The sequence below is a fragment of the Falco punctatus genome (genome assembly GCF_963210335.1).
Source record: "Falco punctatus genome assembly, chromosome: 4".
In the NCBI taxonomy this organism is placed as follows: Eukaryota; Metazoa; Chordata; class Aves; order Falconiformes; family Falconidae; genus Falco; species Falco punctatus.
In genome coordinates this window covers 26082320-26105134 of record NC_137583.1, presented here as the reverse complement: position 1 = coordinate 26105134, position 22815 = coordinate 26082320, and the positions used below count along the sequence as shown (strand labels likewise).

At 52.1% G+C, this 22815-nt stretch overlaps 1 protein-coding gene across 2 annotated transcripts in view; it reads left to right on the top strand.

Moving 5' to 3' along the window:
* Nucleotides 1-22815, top strand: part of PRKCB (protein kinase C beta) — a 129501-nt gene that overhangs the window by 32790 nt on the left and 73896 nt on the right. For both annotated transcript variants that reach the window (XM_080384423.1, XM_080384422.1), the window contains exon 3: nt 18819-18901. In XM_080384423.1, the coding sequence (XP_080240549.1) occupies nt 18819-18901 (83 nt within the window). The remainder of the gene's footprint in view (nt 1-18818; nt 18902-22815) is intronic.

Genomic DNA, 22815 nt, shown 5'->3' with positions numbered 1-22815 from the left:
ATGGCAGGCTGTGGCTCTAGCGAGTTGGGCACAGGCTCTGCTGCGATGCTGCCAGGCTCGGGAGCCTTCAGCAGAGCAGTTTCGTGGGAGCCTTGTCCACGGTGCATGGTACCCCAGCATGTCTTTTCTTGTTAACATCCAACTTATGTGTCTGTAATGTAAAGGCAGAGATACTTGCCGCTTTGGAGGAGCATGAAGCTCAACAGTGCGCCTCTGTCTGCCAGAGTGCTGGCTGGTGGCCATGTCCTTTTTGTGCTCTCCCCTCCTGGCTCACAAACCACTAGTTTGTGGTGCGGGGCTGGGAGCTGAGCCCGAGCTGGCAGAGGGCTCCCTGGGCGTGTGGACCCTGGCCACGCACAGAGGATGCTGCACGGAGGTCAGAACCTGCCCAGTGCATTGGATGCATCACCCGGACAAGCCTGCAGCACATCTGGTGGGCAAAAGCCAACAGCCATTGGTTTGAACAGGATTTGGAAAATAAGAACAACTTGTTCCTAATAAGCTTCCCATGAATGATTCCCCAGCAGATTTCAGACAGCGAGCGTGTCTCCACTCTCTGCAGGATCACAGGGCATATATGGCTAGGCTGGTGCAGCACCAGGACAGCCAAGCTCTGTCCCTTCCTTGGCCGCAGACTTGATGTGTAGCTCAGGACAAATCCCGTCTCCAGACTGACAAATGAGCAACCTGCTGGTGTGTGCAGCTGGGCCTGGCTGCCGCCGGAGACCCTGGCTGTGGCTCTGGGCTGCCCTTCCCAGTTATAACCTGACCCACGGACTGGCCCCAGGGCTCCACTGCCCATGCTGGGGAGATGATGCATGGTGGGGGGCAGCAGCAGCCTTGAGCCATGGTGGTGGATGGGAGAGGGGTTGGGGGTGCAGGTGTGAGCCCCCTCTGTATGGAGAACATGAGGAGTGGAATTGTCCCACCTCGAGCAGCTGTGTGCCCGGAGGAGCCTGGGCAGGGGCTCCCTGCTCTGCTGCCGTTGCCCAGCCTTCGCTGCAAGGAGACTTGCTTTCTCTGCTGCCTCTGCTGCAGCAGAGAAAAGGGATTGCAAACAGCCTTGGAGAATTAAGCTCATCAAATTAGCAGTGTCCACTGGGGTGACTGGGTCAGGTGTGACAGCAAGTGAAAGTGAAATGAGGCTGCAGAGCTTGGGTTTTGCTCTTGGCTTTCACTTGCTGAAGGTGCAGTAGCTACAGGGTGGCTTGCTTGTTAGCCTTAATAAGGCAATTGCTAATTGATCAGCAACAGGGGCTGCCACCTGCTGCACAGTGCTTTGGTGCTCTCTGCTAACCGAAAGCCTGGCTGCTGGCCTAGGGTGGGGGCACGCAGCCCCCAGGTTTGGGTTGGCAGCTTGAGACCTTGCTTTGGTCTGGTGCATCTGCAGAGAGATGCCTCGGTGAGGCCCCCCCCCCCCCGATGTCGCCGCAGTGAGCGTTGCACCACAGCCAGGCCCCCTCCCGAGAGGGCAGCCTGCGGGCCGTGGTGCAAAGCCTTGGGCTGCTGCTTTTGTACTGGCAACCAGATGTCTCCTGGAGTTGCTTGTACTTGGCAGTGGGTGTTTATTTGCCCATTTGAAGATATTGCAGGGTTGGGGGAAGATGGTGGTGTGTGGTGAGGACCTTCAGTGGGGGCTGCTGGTGGAGAGCATCCCAGCTGTTGCAGGATGCCCTGCGCCCGTCTTCAGCTTCCTGGGGTATTTGATGCTTCTGCCCGTGGTAGCAGTGATCTTTTTTTAAAGCAGAGAGACAGTAAGGACCAAATAATGCTGGATGATTATTCCCCACCCCTGTTTTAAAATAGACTTAATGAACGTGGAACAACTTCTTGATCACTCTATTGCTCACGGAGGGTGGCTGCAGGCTGCCAAGCCCCACTCAGCCCCTCAGAACCTCCTCCCCAGCTGAGGGCTGGGGCTTTGGTGGCAGTGTGGGAAGGTGCAGAGCATGGGGGAAATGTGAGTCAGCAGCTGCCCATGCAGATGGAGCTGCTGCCTTGATAATGCTGTGGAGGCTCAGCAGTGGGGAGTCACAACGTACTGTTGTGCTCGGCCGTCAGCCCCCCAGGTCTCTTCTCTGAACCCTCTCTGCTGTCAGCTGCAGAGGTTTGAGACACGCACTCCTCTTACAGGAGAGCATGGGAGAATCAAAAATAAAGGAAACCCGTACTCTGCCTCAGAGCTGTTGAAGATGAGCCCGCTTTCTGCTGGTGTGTTGCAGGAGGAAGTGGTTGAAACAACAAGATAAAGTCCAGTTGGCCGCTCTCTGCCGGCTGCGGTGCGGGGGGTGGGTGGGTGGGCAGCGCGGTCCCACTTCCCCTGGGGGCTCTGGGACCCATCCTGGCCACAGCTAGCCATGCCGGGAGAGCAGAACAGGCGTGCAGGAGCATTTTCTGGCTTCTCGCCATGCAGCAGTAGGGATGGAGTTTCATCTCCTGCCATCTGGCAGGTCCTGTGGCTGTCTTGTGGCCTTGCAAGCTCCAAAACATGCTGGCCCATGATGGTCCACGCGAGCTGGTGGGGAGAGCTGTGTGTTGATTAGGCAGAAGTGCTGGAGGACATGCTGTGCTGTGCCCTGACCCTCTGGCTGGAGGCACAGGTGCCCAGCAGCATGCTGGTGGCTTGCACAGCTGGGGCAGAACATGGTGTGACAGTGCAGAAGAGAAAGGCCAGGGACAAACTGCCAAGTATCTTGAGATTGTCTTGAATGCTCCCATTTGCTTTTCTGTATGCACAGGAGGTATGTTAATGTCAGCAGCCGTTTGTGCCTGTGTTTAGAGTGCTGTCAGGGGAAATTCGTGCCTTGGGTTCCTGCCCTCTGTGCTGGTGTTCTGGGGAAACGCTTTGCTGGCGGTGAGGCAGCAGAGCAGGGGAATGGTCAGTGTTTTGCTATAGGAAACCCAGGACTGCAGCACAATTACCCGACACCATCGCAGCATTTAATAAATCCTATGTAGAAAGCTTCACCTTACGAGGCCCTTGCTTAACTCCTGCTTTCAGTTGTCCTTAAACTGATTTGTTAACATTTCTGGGTGTTCAAGAAACCCTTCAAACATCACTTTGTATATAGAGAACAAAAAATCCCAAGATACAGTCTGTTCAAAATAAGCCAGAGGTAGCAGCAGGGAAGTCATTACTCTTCCTATCAGCCAAACCCCCCCCAAACAATTGCTGTTGTATTATTTTTTTTTTTCCCCTTGCACTTCCTGAAAAGCAAAGGGACAGCACAGCAACTCAGGTGCTTCAGCACGAGTCACAGGGGTCACCTGGCAGCTCACCACAGTGACCAGAATCGCAGGGCTAGGCAGGCAGGGCGGGTGCTCGCCCGCACACGGTACTGGTATGTTATGCCCACCCCATGTTAAGCCCTGTGTGGATGTAAAACATCCCAGCCAGCGCTGGGGCGGCTGGCAGGCACACGACTGACTGGGATGCTGGCTGGCGTGAGCCCTGCTGCGCACCCGGAAAGTGTGTTGGAGCTGGATGTGAGGTGGTGTATGTAATTAATACACATTAATACATGTTAAATGAGGTGAGAAGTAAACACCTGCACCCTTCTGTTGTTCTGAATAGATTTACTTTACAAACCTCCCCACATTTGGATTAGTCTGATTGATTTAAAGCCTGGGTTTTGTTAGAAATACACAGGGACAGAGAGGGGAACGAGCTTACAGACCACACTGTCTTTTTAGTAGTATATAAATGCCCCCAACTTCGTTGTGCAGTAGCTCTGTGTTTGTGGTGTTGGTCAAAGACCTTAAATTCTTTGCAGTTGTGGTAGGGCCAGTTTTGAAATTCAGCCCTTGACTCACCTGGTTACAAGTTTCTGGAGGTAACACGAGTGCTGCTGGAGGGAAGGAAGACATGACGCTGCTGGCTAAGGGTGCTTAGGAAACTTCTCACCCGTGTATATGGGCTTAGCTCTGTACCCCAAATAGACTATTTAAAGGAAATGAATGCTTTATCTTGCAATGTGTGCTCAGCATAATTCTTCTTGCTGTCGTCTTCAGGAAGAAAAAGCAGCTCAGTCTCTCTGGATCTCCAGTGCCATGGAAAATTAATTTTGATACCAGAATTATGAAGCCTCTTGGCCAGAGGCTTAAGAACGCGGCAAAATTATCATTCTGCTTTGGCTTCCATCTACGGGTTTCAATGTGCTACAGGTTCAGGAGGACGACAGTGTGTTTGGAGCACATCTGCACCCCGAGATGCTGTAGCACAGTCGATGTGGGGATGCCAGTGAGAGAGGATGGTCACATGTCAGCTGCTGAAACTTCATCGTAGGCATGTGGCTGACCCCTGATGCCATCATCCTGAGATGCTCTGAATGTATGCAAACTTCGTGATTTATACAGAAGACTGGTTTAATGCTTGCCACTTGTAGAAAAGGCTCCCAAATCCACTCGCCTTAGCAAGGTGTCCCTGTTTCCAGGCAGGTGCCCAACTGTATGGTTGCCCGCCCATGGCTTCTGGTGCACTATCGAGGCTTATGTGACACCAGGTCTTTTAGGCAGATAAACCCGTAACATTCCTGAAACAGATCTATGCAGATCCCATTGCCCTCATGGGACTGAGTAGCAGCTGCCCATGCGGATCCTGCTGAGGTTCATGAAGCGAACTTGGAGAAACCAGCCCACATCTCCCTCCAGCAGCTGTGGGAGCCTCCTGATCCTCTCCGTGCAGTCTGACACCCTGTTACTCCCATCAGGCTAATCCTGGGTCTGTGGTGTTTGAAAGACATCTTTTGAGAAACTGTCACTAATTTTAAATCCCAGCTGCGAGAGCATCGCTGGAGGTTACCCTGGTTATGTCAGACAAGCCTGACAAAGCTGCTGCTGGGGTGAGCATCTTGAAATGCTGGGGGGGTGGAGGGACAAAAAAACCCTGTTGTGGTCAAATGCAGGGAATTTAAAATAACCATCTCATTGACCTGGGGGAGATGGACCGATGGTGGAAAGGGAGGGTGGTTGGTAGTGGGTACCAAGGCTGGAGTGGCTTTTCACTTGACGTGAAAAAATGTTGTAACGGTGCTTACCATGGGTGGAGAGAGCGGTGCAAGGGGCCAGTGCCCGCTGTGCCAGGCAGCACCAGCGCTGGGAGAGCCAGGTGGGCACCAGGCTTCAGCAGAGCTAGAACTGGGGTGAGAGGGAACAAGCTGGAGGAGGTGGTGGGATGCGGACGTGTGGCAGTGGTACGGCAGGTGATGTACGCGCTGTGAACTGTTTAAATACTGAAAGATCCTTTACCAGCCTGGTGTCCCTGAAGCCTTCTTGCTTATTTGGAAGTGAAGGTAGTGTTATCTGCGCATTTCTACTTAATGACCCTGGTCTCTGCTTTTGGAAATATGACAGTGTTCAGAATACTGAAATTTAAGGGGCGGGGGGGGGGGAATGTGAGGAAGAAAATGGGAGTGAAGTTCCCCTCTGTCTTGGAGATAAGTGACAAAATTAAGCTTTAACTGAGTTACATTATTAGCACTTTGGGGACTGGGTTTTTATGTTCCTTGAGTGGGATTAATACTCTATTACACAAAGTAATGTCTTCAAAGCAAGTTAGCAGCCATCTTCTAGGGCTCTGGGATGCAAGCTTAATAATTGGGATGATGGTGAGTTATCTGTGCCTGGGACTACCCTCTCCTTAATGTTTGACTTGTTCTCTGGGCAGGACCGATCCTGCAGGGATACCTTTCCATATTTCTACCTCCTTTCACGAGGCTGACCTGGAGTTTCAATTACAATATTAAATTACCAGGTCACCAGAGTCGAAGTAGGCTGCCAAGTTTTTAATGATCTTCTCTTTCTTGTCATGTGCGGCTTGGTGTGGCTTTTTTTTTTTTCCAAAGCCTCCTTTCTATCTATGCACTTTTAATTGAAACCATCTGTAATTTAACACATCACAACAGCAAGCCTGAGGAGCAAGTGAGCGGCGAGTTGTGTAACTGGTGCAGGCGAGGCAGGGTTTTAAGAGGACTCGGCATTCATCCTCCAGGGACTGCAGCAGCTTTCTGCTGTCTTCCAGCGCCTTCGTAAGAAATCCAGAACTAATTGCCAAGACTGTTTAATCTGGTCCCTCGGGGCTTTGATTAATCACAGAGTACTTATTTTTCATCTCTTGCTGGTGGAGGTGCTGAAGGTGTCGTTGGGGGGCTGGGACAGGTCCTGAAGCTGTTGCGCGGGTGTTTGTGAGCAGCGCTGGCTGCAGGCACTGGGGTGTACCTGGGATGTCCCCAAGGACCCAGACCCTGTCCCCTTGCAAAGGGACCAGACTTGGAGGGGGCTGCAGCAGTAGTTCCCTCGATGCTGCCTGACCCCCCCCTTGTCCAGGGTAGAAGCTGGGTTTGCCCATCAGTCCTGCATCTTGAGAAGCCTCTCCTCAGCCTGGCCTGGGTCAGCACGGGCTGCTCTTCCTCTGGTGCCTGTGGTCCCCAGAGGAGCTGTGGAAACGTTCGTGTCCCCCCTTGCCTTGACTGTCACAGGATGCTTCTGCGGTCCGGTCCAGGAGCTGGGGACATCCCACTGCAGCCCAGCGCTGTCCCTCTCGCCGTCTGAGGCAGTGACGAACTTCTCTGCGTGCTGTGTCACGAGGCTTGTAATTAGGGCTTTTAAGAAGCAGGTTAGAGGGGATGTTAACATGGAAAGAAACAAATTCCAACTTGAAAAATTACCTCTTAGTGTTTCTGCAGCATGTCACCTGGCTATAATTAAAGATTAGGGAATAGCATGTTTCCCTGCCGTTCATTCAGGATGTCTGTTGGGGCTGGTGTGTGGGCAGCCCTTGCGGCTGGTGTGGTCCCCCCCCGGTCCTGTGCGTGGGTCTCTGCAACGGCACCTGGCACAGGCAAAAGGAGCAGAGAAAAAGGTGTCTGTAGTTCCTGAGCGCTTCGTGCAGGGAAACATATTGGTGGCTTCGTTCTTGTTGCTTTCAACTTCTCTGCTGGCCCCATCTGCATCCCGGGAGGGAGCAGAGCTCGGGGAGCAGGGGAGCGGTTTGGCGTGTGTCTGCGTGGTCTGTGTGGCCGCCCTCGTTGCAGGCTGGGGCTGCAGCTCCGCTGGCTGCAGGCAGCCCCTGGATGGGCTCCCACCGGTGAGCTGCTCTGCCGGGGGCTTTTGCTGGTCTCGTAGTGGCGGGCTTTGTGGTGGGGCTTGGCTGCATACCTGACCCCCCTGCCTGCGCGGCTGGTGCAGAGCAAGGAGCAGTTCGGGGGGGGGGGTGTCTGTTGGATGCTGGGGCACTCAGCTCGCTGCTCCCAAGTGGGTTTTTTGGCCCGAGCAGTCTGGAGAGGAACCAGGAGCTGGACTCTTGCCCTGTCCTGGGTGGAGGGACCAACCCTCTGCCGTCCCCGGTGAGCGCTGGGCCAGCAAGGGCCGCAGAAGCGGGGTCGTGGTGCCCACACTGCTTCCCAGAGCAGCATCTCTGCCCAGGCAGCCCCCGTCCTTGCAGCCTGCGTGTGGCTTTAGGTGTTTCTTTGGCACGTGGGGGGAAAATGAAGATCTTTTCCCTGATCTAAGCTCTAATGCTGTCATCGTCCCCTTCCCCACCCACACCCATTACATTGCTGTGGATGATTGATGTTCCTCATCCCGCCTGGCTTCAATACATTCATTGTCATGCAGAGGATGTTGTCAATCCGTTGCTGGTATTTCATATAAGAGCTGCAGACTTTTTTGAATGTTTTGTTCATATGTACTCAAATCCTTCTAAAAGTGCATGGCTGGGCTCAAAATATTTAACCCCCTTAAAAAAAATATTAAAGATACCTCTTTTTAGAAGTAAACGGCAGAGTAGCCTTCCTCCGCCTGCTCTTCAGCACAGCTGCTGTGGGCTGCTTCTGCATGTTGGACACTGCAGGCACTGGATTCACTTGATTTTTGTTGACAAGGTCTTACCCAGAGAAGCCACAAATGCCAGTTTTACCCCTCAGCTTTAGCACCTGAATGCCGCTGTGGCTTGGCGTTGTAGGGTGATGTTCCCCAGTCCTGGGCTGGGATCTGAGCAGGGGAGGCATCTGACCCTACATCATCTATAGGGTCTCTCTGCCCCCCAGGTACAAAGGGAGCAGTTAAGGTTTCCTCTTAGAATTCTGCAAAGCTGTATTTGCTTTGTATTTTTGTATTCTTTGTATTTTCTTGAGTTCAGGAGTGGATGTGCAGTTCCCTGCGGGAGCAATGGGTGCTGCTGCAGCTATCCAGGGACCTTGCCGAGGGTCAGAGCTGCGGTGTGGGGACCGTGGACAGCTGAGCATGCTTTGAATTCCTGCTTTGCCCACTGCACCCCCTTCCTGCCGAGGGCTGAGGGTGGGTGCCAGCACCGGGGGTTGGTGCAGAACTTGTGTTGGATTGTGCTCAGTTCATCTGGCCCTTGAGCATGAGAAAGTGGAGGAGCTCAAAGAGTGAACAAGTCATGACAGGCTTACAAGGAAACGAATAGATAAGATAGCCACTCAGTGAGCGCAGGGTACGTGGGAGGGATGGAGGATAGTTACGCTGCTGCCTGGATGTGTTGAGAGCTCTCTGGAGCATCCTGCCTGTGCTGCAAGCAGTGTGGGCAGTGGTGTGGTGAGGGGCATGGGCAGCAGAGTCTTGTCTGCCAGACTGGTCTTGGGAATTAGGTGGCTGCCATGCTGAGCCATGGGTGGGACATGCTGTGGAAATGTGGATGAGCAGCAGAGCGTGGAGACAGCACAAGCTGAAAGGTTCAGTCATCCATGAACTGCAGGAGAAGAGGGGAGGAGGAGATGATGGTGTCTGCAGGAACCTCCCAAAATACGCAGCCTGAGGCAATGTGAGGAGCAGCCCAGATCCTGCCTGTGAAACCCCTCAGCACCTGAATGCATTTTCCTCCCCATCCCAGGGCATCTGTAACATGGGAATGTTCCTGTGGAATCCTCAAACGTGTAATTCATGGAGGTGTCAGGGATGGGGTAGAGTTGGGCTGGCAGAGCCTGGGCTCTTGCCCAGCTTTGGAGGCTGTGGCAAGCCCTGCTGCTGGTGCTGGAGCGTGGTGTGAGCTGGGTTCTGCTGCCGGTTGTTCCTGCTGGGAAGTGCCTCCTTCCCTGGGCCCTGGTGGTGCTGGGGGTCTCGGTGGGGCTCACCGAGCTGCTGCTGGCACTGCTGTGTCCCACCGACACTGCCGGCAGAGCCACAGCCACCTCTCAGTGCGTTGTGCTGCCCAGGAGCGAACATGGGGCTAAATTATTCAGTCTGAAAGTGAATCTCTGTTACAGCTTGGTATGGGAGAAGTGCTGATGAAGTATTTAAATTCTGAGCTGGGACGAGGCTCTCTAATGTAAAATTAACGTCTTTGTGTCTCTGGAAATAGCCGCCAGCGCTGGTGTGGGTGTGCGGAGCGGCGGGCACTGCCGGCTGGTCAGCATCACCAGCTCTGGGAGACGGGCCCCTGAGAGGGGCTCTTCCTGCAGCATCCTGGATCTCTTCAGACACGGCCTTGTTTGAAAGCTAACGTTCCCCTTCTCCTCCCAAACATCAAGCAAGCAGAAGAGACATGGGTCAGTTTTCTTGGAGAACTGGGGAGTCTCCATGTAGAGTAAATGGGAAGTGTGTGCAAACAGCCAGCGCTGGTACTGGACGTACGGGCAGACAAGGAGCCCAGAGAAAGAGGGCTGTTTCAGCCTGCCCTTTCCCTGACGGGGATTTGCCCAAAAGAGAGGGCTCCTGCTCTTCAGGCACGTAATCCCCATCGCCGAGCTCCTTGCCTGGAAGGCTCAGCACTTCCCGCGGCAGCAGGGGAGGGTGCTGGGGGGCCAGGAGGAGCAGGAGCATCCCCTTCTCCCTGCCAAAAGGGGAGATGGCATCAGCTAAGGGGATGCTCGGTGGGGAGTAACATGTGGAGCCTGTGGCAGGCCCTGATTCTGCACATGTTTGTGTCTGTGCTCCATCCCTTTCCCGAAGCCAGCCTGGGATGAGTGATGGTGGGTGAAAGCCCTGCCTGTTGTGTAGGGTCCTAGGTGGACCCGCTTCGGGAACCACTGGTGGAGTTGCCAGGGAGCAGAATGGACAGTGCCAGTTGTTTTTATAATGACTGGGAGATTGTGTAGATTTTAAAAATATATATATATATATCCTGTTGCTTTCACTTCAGAAATACCAGGAAATAGTTTTATCTTCCTGGCACTAAATGACAGCTTTCTCAGCACTAATTTTCAAGGCCAGGCCTCTTCAAATCTGTAATGAAGGTTTCTTTGTACCATTAGCACAGAATTAACTGGTCGGAAGAAGAATTGCTTTCTTGGATTGAAAGTCTTTGTAGCGGTTCAGGCAATCAGTCTCCTACAGAAGTAAGGCTGGCGAGACCTTGCAGCAGAGAATCCTGGTGTCTTGTGTGCTGTCCTTTCTTCTTTTTCCTCCTTAAGGAAAATGGCTTTTGTTTTCTGTGAGACATTGACCATGCAGAAATGCCTTTTAGCACTCCTGCGCCCCTCTCTTTCACTTGGATCAGTGGCATCTCCCTGTGTTCCCCAGGAGCCTCTGTCGCCTCCAGTAACCGTCCTGCCGCCCCGATGCCGTGGTGCGGACCACCTTGCCGGGGCTCTGCAGTGCAAACTGCCAGACCCCATGTCCTCCGTGGGGCGAGGGGGGCTCCATCCTTCCCTGGGGTTGCTCCTTGGGCAGGCATGGGCTGAATGAGGAGGGGGCAAGGTTTTTGTGTCTTGTGTTAAGCAGGCTTAACCACACACCGCCAGCGCATCAGCCTGGGCTTGCCGTGACCCCCGCCGTTTGGTCCCCAGAGTGGTTCCTGGCATGCTTCCCTAGAGGAGCATCGCTGTCCAGAAATCCCAGAGCGCGCTTGTTTTCGCTGTGTTTCCCTGGAGCAGACAGTGGGAAAACTGCTGAAGTCATGAGGAGCTGAAGGTATTTGTTGTGTTGCGAGAACTCCAGAAGGCTTTTAACCAAAGCTGGGGATTAAATCCTAATAGCACAAATTTTAGCTCAGCTTCTCCCTATGTGCTGTAAGTGATTAAAAGCTGTAAAATGCTGTCAGAAATTCAGGACTTCCCCTCCTGAAAACCTTCTTTCCCCTTATTTTATGATTACCATGCTTCATTGACTTCGTTTGATGTAGCGAGTCTTATTTTTTTACATGGGAATGGAAAATTGTGGGCAACTGCTGGCTGCAGTGCGTTTCAGTACATCATCAGGCAAAGCTGTGTCAATGCATCTGACCCCGTGGGATTGCCTGGCGTAGGTGGATCAACACAAAGCTCCTTTAAAAATATTTTTTTTTCTCTGGTTATTTTGTTTTCTCCACTTCTGATAATCCGAATTCCAAGCTGTTTCCTGAATCTCTTGTTGTTTAGGAAATGAGAATTTCCACAGGTTGTAAGGGAGCAGCTACGCACTAAGATATGCTCAAAATAATCTTCGAGCTTCACAATATTAGAACCATCTGCTAAATCACAGCTCTGTCAGCTCTCTGGGGAGGTTTTAACTCCTCCCTAGGTTTGATTTTTTTTTTTAAATGAATCTTGCTTGAACCTTCTTCTGTCTCTGTTAATTCTCCATCTGTCTGCCTTATTTGACATACTGTTCCTGCTGCCCCCAGACCTCTCCCTGGCCCGGTGGAGGTGGATGGAGGGCTTCCCTTCAGCGGGAATGTTCCTGGAAAGGATGTACTTGGGGGGGAGCCGTGAGAGGGCTTCCCTGAATTATTCATTTTATGAAGGGCTCGGGGTGGGGGAATTGATTTAGCCCCTTCAGAACATCAGGACAAGGAGTTCATGCAATGAAATTAGAGCAACAAATGGAGATCAAATAAAAGGCAGTGCTGCTTTGTGCAGCGTGGAGTTGCTAGGCAGGGTTCATTCCTGCAGGAAGGCATTTGTCACAGGGTCTGGGTTTTTGAGGAGGGCTGGATACCTTCCTGCCAGCTAACGATGTTTCGTGTGGGAGATGAGGCTAATCAGATCTCATGTGGCAGGCTCCAATCTGATAGCATGCAGGGGTCAGGAAATGATTTATTGTCTTGAGCCAGCCTTACTGTGCTTGCCAGGGATGTTATGTTGTAGGTTTGTGCTCTCCTGGCATTTTTAAGCCCTTGGCTGTGGGCTAGTGCCAGGGCCCCATGTAGGTGACCAACAGCTTGTGTCAAGGTTGCTGCATCTCAGAGGCAGGTTTGGGGCTCTCCTGGCTTTTCTGGGCTGTGTGCTTTCCCTTCAGCATCCGTGACCCTTTGCATTCATCCCACTCTTTTCATGGAGTGGATCCATGCAGTGTGGCCAGGGTACAGGGCAAGGCAGTTTTCCCTCTGGAGTGTGCTTCTAGCATCCCACAAATCTGATCTAGAGCAAGGTCAAAGTACGCTGGAAAAATGGGGACCCAAAAGACCCCCAGAAACCTGCGCTGAGCAGGACCAGCTGCTGCATCAGACAAACGTGTGTCCTGGCAGTAACAGCACAAGCAGAGACACAGCTCCAGCGCTTGGATCTGCTGTGCTGCAGTCCGGGACAGGCTCAGCAGTCTCGGACACTTGAAGTCTGCAAATAAAACCATAACCCTGAGACTTCTCTGGGCTTTCATATTCTTAGCAATACCTGCGCTAGTGTTGGGATGGCTCCCTGGGTAGCCTGATGCCAGTATAAGGAGCTTATAGCTTTGATAAAGGGCTTTTCCTGGGCAGAAGCCACTGAACTGGGAAGGATTTTGTATTCTAAGAGCAAATCTTTCAGCATTGTTGTCTCTTTGGGCAAACTGCCCAACTGTCTGCTTTTGGGAAAGCTTCTGAATGGAGATGGAGCATGCGAGGTGAGCTGTGGTGCATATGGTAGGGGAAAACTCTTTTGCATTTGTTTACATTCTGTAAACAGAAGAAAAGAAAATACTCTGAAGGAGAAGATGCCTGTGCGGGCGACATGCAGCAAGCAGGCACTGTTTGCTGTGAACAAACCTGGTGGGACAAAGGTGGCAATACCTGCCTTGCTCATCAGTGGGGGAAGGCGGCGTGGCCGGGGCTGCTCCTGGGCCTCCCTGGGCTGTGTGAGAGCGGAGCAGAGCCCTGGGCTATCGGCTGTGGGAGCCCCTTGCACAGGTGGCTTCAGCCTCATGGGCTGGTGCTGCTCCCTGCACTGGGTGGGCAGGAACAGGGGGGACCATGCTCCTGCGCAGCCCCCAAGAGCATGGGGCGGACAAGCATCTCCCTGCCCAGGGCTGTCAGCTGCCCAGCCTGTCCTGGCAAGCCTGGAGTGGCATAAATGCCGTGGTGTCTTTTCCTGTCCTCTCTGACAAATAACTTTTTGCTGCTTTTGCTGGGAGTGTCGAGGGGCCTCTCCATTCCCACAGGACTGCCTACACCATAGCGATGCGCTGCAGTGGCTGCAAGAAAAATCCTTATTAGTGTCTCTGGCTGGTGCCTTACTAAGATGCTTGTGGTGGGTCGCTGTATGTTAAGCAGTCCCCACGCTGATAACTTGGCATGCCAGAGCCCTGCGCAGCCCTCTGACACGTGTGCTGGGAGCTGCCTGTTCCCATCAGCTCTCCCACACGTCGGGGTGATGCACCTTAAAACCTGCCAGGCTGCTCCCAGAGCAGCTTCACGCTGCTGGAAGCACCTGCTCTTCTCCCATTGTACTTTGGCTAGTGTCAAGGTCTGTCCTCTCCTGTTTTTTTAATTTCACTGAGGATTTTATTATTCTCTTCGTCCTGTTGACCACACAGGACAACTGCTGGGGTTCAGGCTCAGGGCAAGACCATGCCCTACAAAGCAGCACACACAGCAGCTGTGGGGCAGGCAGTGCTGGAGGGAAGCAATCTCCAAGATCAGCATTCAGTTTGCAGCTCATCTCGGTCACCAGCCATGGGTCTGCAGTGACAAAAGTCCTGATTCTGCCCAGCTTCTTGCAGCAATATTTCCATGTGGTGCAGTGAAGTGCTGGATTTGTCCCTCCTGCTGTTGCTGAGGACTTACCAGGGGCTTCTGTCTGCTGCAGCAATTTGCAGCACTGTTCCAAAACATGCAAACATATGACTGCTCCCGACCGCATGCTGTTGGATAAAGCTTTAATTCGCTGGCCTGTGTCCCTGGGTTCGGCAGCTTGCTTTGGCTGGCTGTCAGCAGCCTGGAGGTGATGGGTGTCCTGCCCACTACTGAGCTGCGCTGGCAGCCCTCACTTCCCCAGGGTCCTGTCCTGTGCAGGGGGTGCAGCCGCACACGTGCTCTGCAGCGTTCGTACTCTTGGAACAAGTTTTGAGGAGGCAGTTCTGGTTGGCAGGTTCTGTGAACAAACTGCTTTAGGGTTTTCAGCAGCGGTTTAGCCCAAGAAGCCATTTGAGTATGTATTTAAATATATATATGTTTTTAAGCAACAACATTAACATTTTCTGTTTTTTCATCATTCAAAATAAGGCTAGTTCTTAGGGGCTGAAAATGCCCTGCTGCTATTGGGGTTTCTTTGCTCTATAAACAAGCCTTCTAGGAGCCCTTTCTTCCTGAAACTGCGTTGGGATCTCAGGGAATGGGGGCGTGTGACCTTGCCGTGACGCTTTAGTGCGAATCTCCCCTGATCTGAGGAACTCTGCTGGGACTGCTGTTGAAAATGTGTGTTCCAGCGAGTCTGGTAAGCCTGTGGAGAGAGGCTGAGCTCCAGGACTCTGCCCCTTGTCTTTTGTAGGGTTTCATGTCCTTCGCTCCCCCCAAGACACACGACTCCCCAGGTACCTACAGTGGAGATTGCTCTAAAAAAGAGTTTGGGGCCAGCAATCATTCTTGCATTATGTAATAACAAATGGTAAAGGTTAATGTTTATTTTTCTTGTACATAAATGACTCGGGGCGTTTTGCAGCTCACCACTGGGATTTGATAACTTTATTATCCATATAATAAGATTTACAAATTGACTGTCTAATTAGCAACCTGGAAAAGCTGCTGCTTGTGCTATAGTTTCTAAACTGACAAAGATACAGGCTTAAAATGCTTAAGTGTGATGAAGCCAGGAGTGTCACAGCAGTGCTCGTCCCAGCAGACTGGCTGTGCCCAGATGCGTAGCTGCCTCGTTGCCTGTTGTGGTACTGTGCTCGTGGGGAGCCGGAGCCTGGCTCCTGCTCGGCAGGATGGAGAGCGAGCAATCTATTCCCAGCGTAATGTGCTGGATTAGTCACGGGAGGGAAGATCTACTAAATCTTCTCACATCTGTTGGGTAGGATGCACAGTTAGGAGTTAAGGCAGGATTACTGGTATAAGCTCCTGTACCCATTTAATTCTATTGGCTTGTCTTGTTGTGTGGATTGAGTATTCAGCTAAGCGTGCATGAAATGCTTGAATGGGTCTTTCCAATGCTTGCAGAGCTTCCTTCAAAGTGTTGGATGCAAAGCCCGCACCACTGCAATCAGCAGAGAGCCTCTCATTTGCTTTGGATGTCTAGGGAAGTGTTATGCTTCACCATCTCCCAATGGATTGTCTTTACAGTCTATGTTAACATTGATTGTTGGAGGACCTGCTATTTTTGCTAAGTATTCAGTCACCACAAAGGTGACTTACAGTGATTTGGCTGTCATTTGCTTAATTGAGCTGTAATATGAAAGTTTGGAACACGTGGCAATTATTTTTCCACTTGCAGAGAAAATACTGAATTTCCAGTGTATTCCTTACCTCCTGCCCTCTGAGGACAGATGTATTACTGTATGTATTCAACACGGTCTTTAATAATTCAGCTCTTCAATGAAATCTTAAAAGAATATGGGGGAGAGGCTGCAATGAAAGTTTGGGGTGGTTTTGAGCTTCTTGGACATTGGCCTTCTAGTCTCTCTTGCCACTGGAAATGGGCATTTCACCTTTTCTGCAAGTGAGAATGTAGGATGAATGTGTTCTATTGTAGTTTCTTTGGAGGGGTGAGAGCAAGCAGCTCACCCAGGGCTGGTTTCGCTTGCTCCAGTCATCCCCTCCCAGTCCTGTGTTCTCCTTTCCCTTGCTTCTTCAGCTTCCTCCCTTGTTTCTCCTTCTCACCTAACTTCTGCCTGACACATTAAATGTGTCATGAGCAGAGTACAGAAAGCCACTGCAGGTTCCTGTGTGCGGCAGAACTTAAGAGTTTGTTTTTTAAAATTTTTTAATCAAATATACATGAAACCCACAGTGCTGCTGATGTGCTGCATCTGCTGGCCGTGCGGTGCAGACCGCAGGGAGCGATGCATCCCTGTTAATGCGCTGGCAGAGCAGGGCACGGTCCTGTCCGCCTGGCGCAGAGGGGATCGGGGTGTTGCTTTTGAAACCAAAGTACTGCAGCTCTTGGTGAGGGCAAAAATAGCAAGGCCAGGTTTCTGAATTTCTATAAAGTCAAACCGACAGCTTGCCCTTGCCCTGTTCGGGGGAGGTGCATGTGGGAAGTAAAGCAGTGAGCACGCACAGAAATAGCTACGGTGGTGAAGCCACCATTACAAGGGATAGAAATGAACCTTTTTTTCAATCCTTACCCTACCTCGAGTGCTCTGTGTGCTGGTAGCCGCCCTTGGGACGGCTGCTTTCCTCTGCCTGCTCCTGAATTGCAGGAAATCTGTCGTTGCGCCCAGTGCTGCATAGGTGGGGTGAGCCCAGCCGGACGGGGGCTGCGGGCAGGGCTGGCGTCCTGTGGGTGCTGGCAGCGATGCCTTGTGTTCAGAAGGGGGTTCCCTTGGGAGAGACTGGCAATAGTTTTGTTCTCCAAAGCCCTGCGGAGCAGAGCCTGGCCTCTGTGTGGAGGCATCCCTGGATGTGTCCAGCCAGCAGGATGCTGGGTGCCAGGCGAGGGCGGGAGGGCAGCTGCTGCCAGCACCTGGTTCACACCACATAAAGCAGAACTAGGCAGTCTCCGGCGACCTGGTGTCGTTTGTGGGTGAACTGTCACTGGTGGGAAGACCAGCACAGCCAACTCCTGCTTTTTTTTTTTTTTTCCCCTAGCTTGTCATCCCAAAGGCAGGAAGGTTATTTTCCCCAAGCAGGAACAGATATTGCTGTCCCCAAAGTGCAAAAGCTTCTCAGGACCTGGGGAAGCACCAAAGGACCTGCTTTTCTTTGTTACCTACTCTTCAGAGTCAGGTTTGTGTCCAACAGCCTGTTTACATATGGCATGGAGGAATGCTGGATGTTCAGCCCAGTAGCAGTCTTGTTTCTTCAGTTGAACTGAAATTATTCAGGCTCTGCTGGGAACCTCTCACCACAGCCCTGGGTGCTGGCATCAGAGTGTAACCTCCTGACAGCGCCCATGCTCCAGCATGTCGCGGAGCTTTATTGAGTTTATACACACATTTCAGGACAAATCTTTACTAATAGAGTTCTGATTTCTTCCTTCCTGCTTCCCAGATGCTTCTGTCTCTGTATACAAATGACAGAGGTGGTGAACAGTGTTTTTAAAAAATGTTTATTTGTTAGACTCAGAAAAGCAAGGGAGAGGTCCTATAACGAGAGAGTTTTTGGCAGCTCCAAAACCTTCTGTGTTTCTTTGTTTCACAAAGAAAAATACGGAAAGGAAAATTAAAGCTGGATGTAGCAGGGCACAATAAGGAGATTGTGAGTTTAATGGCAAATGTCACTTGCCTTTTCCTTGCTCCTTAAGAAAAGTCCAATATTGATGCAACTGAAACCTGCTTTGTTTTTGCACTGCTCCATCAGTTGTATGCGCTCAGTTTCTCTGAACTCCAGTAGGCTGCATCTCATCTTCCAGTTTGTCTTTTATTTAGTGTAACTATGGCTCTTGGGGCAAGGATGTGGCAATGAGAACCCTGAACGGAGCTGAGCCTGGTGCCCAGGTTCCCCCCGGACAAAGGCAGCCTTTGTGCAGCTTTGCTTTGTTCACAAAACCGGCGCTTGTTGCCTTTGCTCCGTTCCTGCCTGGGTTCCCTTTGTGTGCGGTGGTGCCTCTCGGAGCAGAGATCGCATCCCTGGGGACGAGGCGCAGTGCGGCTGCGGTGTGGAGCGCGGCTGGAGCTGGAGGGGCTGGCACCCAGCAGGAGGGGACGTGGGGTGTGAGGTGATGCCTCTGTTCCCCAGGCCTGGGGCACCCCAGCTTCTCACAGCAGTAACGTCACCTCCAGCTGCAGGATGAGGTAGGCTGAGACCGTCAGAGAAGGACCTGTGCTGTCAGTTGACGTTATCTGCAGTGCCAAGTGGCCTTTTTTAAGGTTTATCGCTGAAAGTAGGGTGCTTATTTGGTATTTAGGGGAAAAGATTAGCCTTTAAGTACAGCGCTTTGACTGCATGGACTGCTGGCAGCTTCTGATTAGCGTGCGGTTTAAGGGATGCGGATCTAGCTCTGGGTACTTAACTTGGAAGTCTGGGTGGTGGCACGTTGGGATTAATTTTCCTGCGCTGTTCCCAGAAAGGGTGACTTTGTCATCAACATGCGTGCATGAGGAAGATGTACGTGTCTTCTGGTCTGGCAAACGGAGGCTGTGGAGTTGCTGAAGAAAAGCAGAGCTGTAGGAGGAAAATTGCCCACCTGTTCCATCGGTACAATCTTCCATTTTTGGACACGTGCACTTTTCAGTTCAGATACCCGCAAATGCCAGATTCTCCCTCTTTTTATAGATGGCAGTGACCTCAAAGCGTGTGCAACAAGTGACAATGAGCTCAAAGCGAACATAAGGGTTCCCAGCCCTCCTTTGACGTTCGCTCAGCGTTTTGCTTCTGCTTACTTTTACTGAAACGGCTGGTCCAGCTGACAGTATTCAATAAGTAAACCTGTGGCAGATTTTTAAACCTTAAAGAAATGCTTGAGTCCTGGATGACTGTTCTCATAGATTAGACATAATAGCTTTTTATGTTTTCTTAAACTCTGGATTCATGTGGTGCCCATCCCTTCACGTACCCTGACACTGTCACTGTTTTCTCTTTGCAGTTTGCTGCTTTGTTGTGCACAAGCGGTGCCATGAGTTCGTTACCTTCTCCTGCCCTGGTGCTGATAAAGGCCCTGCCTCCGATGTAAGTACCTGGTCCAGTGCCCTGCCTGAAGGTACAGCACGGTGTTCCCTGGATCTTATTGTTTCGCAGCAATTTGGAGGAGATGTTCCTCCAGGTTTCTTGGCTGATGACACTTCTGTGTTGTTATTTCATGGACATCTCTAATTGTTTTTCATGGATCTGGGGGCTCTCATAGTTTTGAGACACCTAAACCACTTCCAGATCACCCAGTAACTTGTTCTCCCTGCTGTGCTGGCAGCATACAGGCATACAGTGGTGTGTGTTTGGGGCTGAACCTGCAGCCTTGCCCTGGCTCCCTCTTGTTCCTTGAGTCACAGCCTCAGATTCCCTATCCGTAAAATGATGTTTCCAGGTTCTGCTGCCTGAACTGAGGTTTTAGGCTTGGGGTTCACTAAAATGCATGAAGCACTAAGTGCTAAAAAACTGCTTTAAGATTTTGGCCAGTGTGCCCTCAGCTGAAGACGACACTCTCTTTGGCAGGGCTGGGTTCAAGGTCTTGATCAATTCCTTTTGTCACAAGTGAAATACCTGAAAGAATTAGCTGTTGTTTAACAGATGCCCACTGTGTTGCTAAACCAGAGTCAGCCCCGGGGGAAGTGCCAGTCCTTGTTCCTCCTCAGCTCATCACTTTTTCCAAAGGCATCAATGCCCTGCATCGTTATTTCCATGTCAGTCCTGCATTGCCCCGTGGTGGTTCGGTGTTACCTGGTGTCGGGGCTCTCCGCCACTCGCCTGCAGCATCCCTGCTCCTCACCCTGGGGGCTTTCTCATAAGAGCAGACACAGGTTTTTTTTCCAAGCCTGTTCAATATCATCTTGCAGGTTTAATTAAACAGATATGTATGTTTGGTTTTCTCAAGGAGAAAAAATAAACCAGCAAACCTGCAGGCATGTTTTATGCTTGCTCGTGGTTTGCATCATCAGTGTTGCTGTGTTTGCTTAAACTCCTTTGGAAAACACAGGACTGACTGGACAGCATCATCAAGGACAACAGAATTACTCAGAAATACCAGTCTAGGTGTGGCTTATGGAAAACAATATTGCCATTCTTTAAAAAAACAAGAAAACCACCCAAACGCCTGCTAACTAATTCCCCATCCTTATTTTCACAAGGACTTAATTTCCTGGTGAATCCCTGGGTTTTCGGGGGCGAGTGAGAGCTGGAGCAGCAGAGCGGAGCTGGCTTGGGCTCCCCAGCACGGTTCTGCCAGCACCTTTTAGGTCTGTCTGGCAGTTTTTGTGTTTTACCGTGGAAACTGGCTAATTTGGGGAACTGCTAGGAGGAAAGAGATCGAATTGGGGAAACGACAGTGCACCACAACTCTCACCCTTAAAAATAGAACCAGTGGGAGCAGGCGGCGTAACAGGCAGCTGAAGGTGGAGGCTTAACACGCGTTGTCAGTCGCCCGGCCCGCGGCGGGGCTGTGTGCCATGCTTGTCATACTGGGAGCTCTGGGGAGGGGCGGGAGGCACGGGGGGTGTCAGCCCCTTTTGGGCACGGTGTTGGGCTGTGGGGGACGTGGGCATGGGTCACAGTGGTCTGGGATCCTTTGCCACAAGTGTGTTTCTGTTCCGGCCAAAGGGCAGACTGGCTGGCTTCCCCTTTTGCCTGGTTTCTCCTGTACTGTACTGGGTTTGGAGAATTTCTGGTTTGGATTGGAGAGATCTGTCTGGGCTTTGGTCTCAAAAAAACTGCTGGGCAACCCCACGGCAGAGCTGCTGGGTACCCCAGCCAGAGGGATGGGGTGGGATGGTACCTGACTGACACACCCACCCACCCCCCACCCACCCCCATTCCCAGAGCTACCCTTGAACCGGGTCACTGCTCTGGCTCTAGCAAAGCAGTGACTCTATCCCAGTGCCCAGCTTGTGGCTGATCAATGCACCTGCCTGTGCAAAACCCCGTTTTGACCCTGACCTCCTGATGCTGGATTTCTTGGGGCACATGTTCTTGCAGCTCCACAGCGTGTTGCCTCCAGCATGCTGAAGCCTACCTGACAGCCCTCCTCCACCTGCAGAGAGGATGCTTGGCAGAGTGTTGGTTTTAATGAGCTGGTGATGAAGCTTTTGGCTGGTTCCAGCTGTCTGAGCTGCCCTGGTAGGTGTCTTCCAGCTCAGTGCCGCAGCTGCCTGGGTCCTGCTCCTGTGTGCTGCCTTGTGGCTGCTGGGCATGCTGTGGGAGCAGCCCCCAGAACGGGGGATTTAAGACAGGGGCTTGTGTGTGGTTTGATAAGCCCAGTTTTATTTCCACTTCACACCGGACAATTAGTCAAGGTGTTACCTGGATTTTTAAATCTCCCCTCCCTGGGCATCATGTTCCTCATCGAAGGCTTTCTTCTCCATAGAGGTTACTGCTAATTGTGGTGTACCGGTGGCTGTTAAACCTTAAAATCAGTTAGTGCGGGGGGAAAGGGGATGCTGTGGGGATGCCAGCCCAAAAGAGACTAATGCATCCACGAGTACTCTGGTCCTGCACCTGTACTCAGGCTGTGGGGGCCCTGTGTGAACACCCTGACCCCCAAGTAGTTGGTGGGGATTGTTCCTGGGCCAGGGTTATGGTTGTCTGTGGCAGCCAGGTATCTGCAGCTCTGTCCTGCACCACCTTCGTGGGAGCAGCCGTGGCACTGATGGCCCTTTCTGCAGCTGTACAGCAGCCCCGGGGGAAGGTGGCAGGCTGGCACTGGTGTGGGGCTGCAAGACATGAGCCCTTGAAGCCCTTGCAGTGCCTGGAGCAAGCAGGGTCTTCCAGTGGAGGTGTGGGCAGGAGCTGCTGCCCGCTTGCTGCGCTGCCTACAGGGAGCGAGGCATGGGTGGTCGAGGGCAGGACTCCATCACTCTGCTGGCAGGATGGGGTTTGGCTGCGATGAAAGCATCCCTCTTTCTCCATCTCTGAACGCTTTGGGCGTTGCCGAAGGGGCACAGTCAGGATCCGTGCAGGGGAGCAGTGGTGAGGTCTGCGTGCGAGCGTGTGTGTGCACACGGAGTGTGTCCCAGCACACACGTCTGGAGCAGGTTGCTCAGGAGGGTAGAGCTGTGTGAGAGGGAAGCTAGGGCTTCCCGCTGCTTGCCTTTGTGCCCCTGGGGTTTTTGTCTTTTTTTTTTTTTTTTTTGGGGGGGGGGGGTGTGCAATTTCACTCACTGTCTCTGCAGCGGGTGCCTGCTGAAGCAGGGTGAAGAGAACTGGCAAAGGCATGGAGCAGCGAGGTAAGGGTGGCAGGAGAGCACTCCCCTGAGAGTTGAGTTCAGCCATCCAGGCAAGCTGTAATGAGCTTGCACACATGTGTCTGTGTCCCTCTGCACAGTGCCAGCACTCAGGGTGGCAGAGCCCCTGTCACCCACACTGCCCACCCTGTGCCCGCTGGGCAGCGAGGCATCTGTTGGGCTCGCTCCACTGTGCAGCCAGCAGTGCTGGAGGTTTTATGACCTTTGCTGCTAAGTAATGTCATGCTGTGAGATTCCTTCTGGCCATGTGGATTTAGCTCTGACATGCTTTCTCTCCTGTTCTGTCATTTAAAAAGCATAAAGAAAATGGCACGGAGACCCACTCACAAGTCTAGCACCCTGCAGACTTTGCTCAGTCTATGAGGTATATGTCATATATCCAAAAATATACATGTATAGATAGGTGTTTTGATATTTGTGTGTACAGAGGTGAAATCTGACAGTGCTGCCTTAGGTGCGAACTAGCTGGAGGAGGAGCTTGCTGTGGGTGCCCCTGGGGCAGCAGAGCTGGGAACCTTCCCTGCTGTGGTGCAGAAACAGCAGAAAGGTGCCGGCAAAGGTGGCTGTGGGGATGGAAATGCTGAAACCACTTAACCTTGCTCAAGGAAAATGAGGTTTGGCAGGGGGAGAGCAGAGAAGGCTGTGATGAAGGTGCCACCTCCGGAGCTTTGCTCAGGCGCTGGGCAGCCTGCC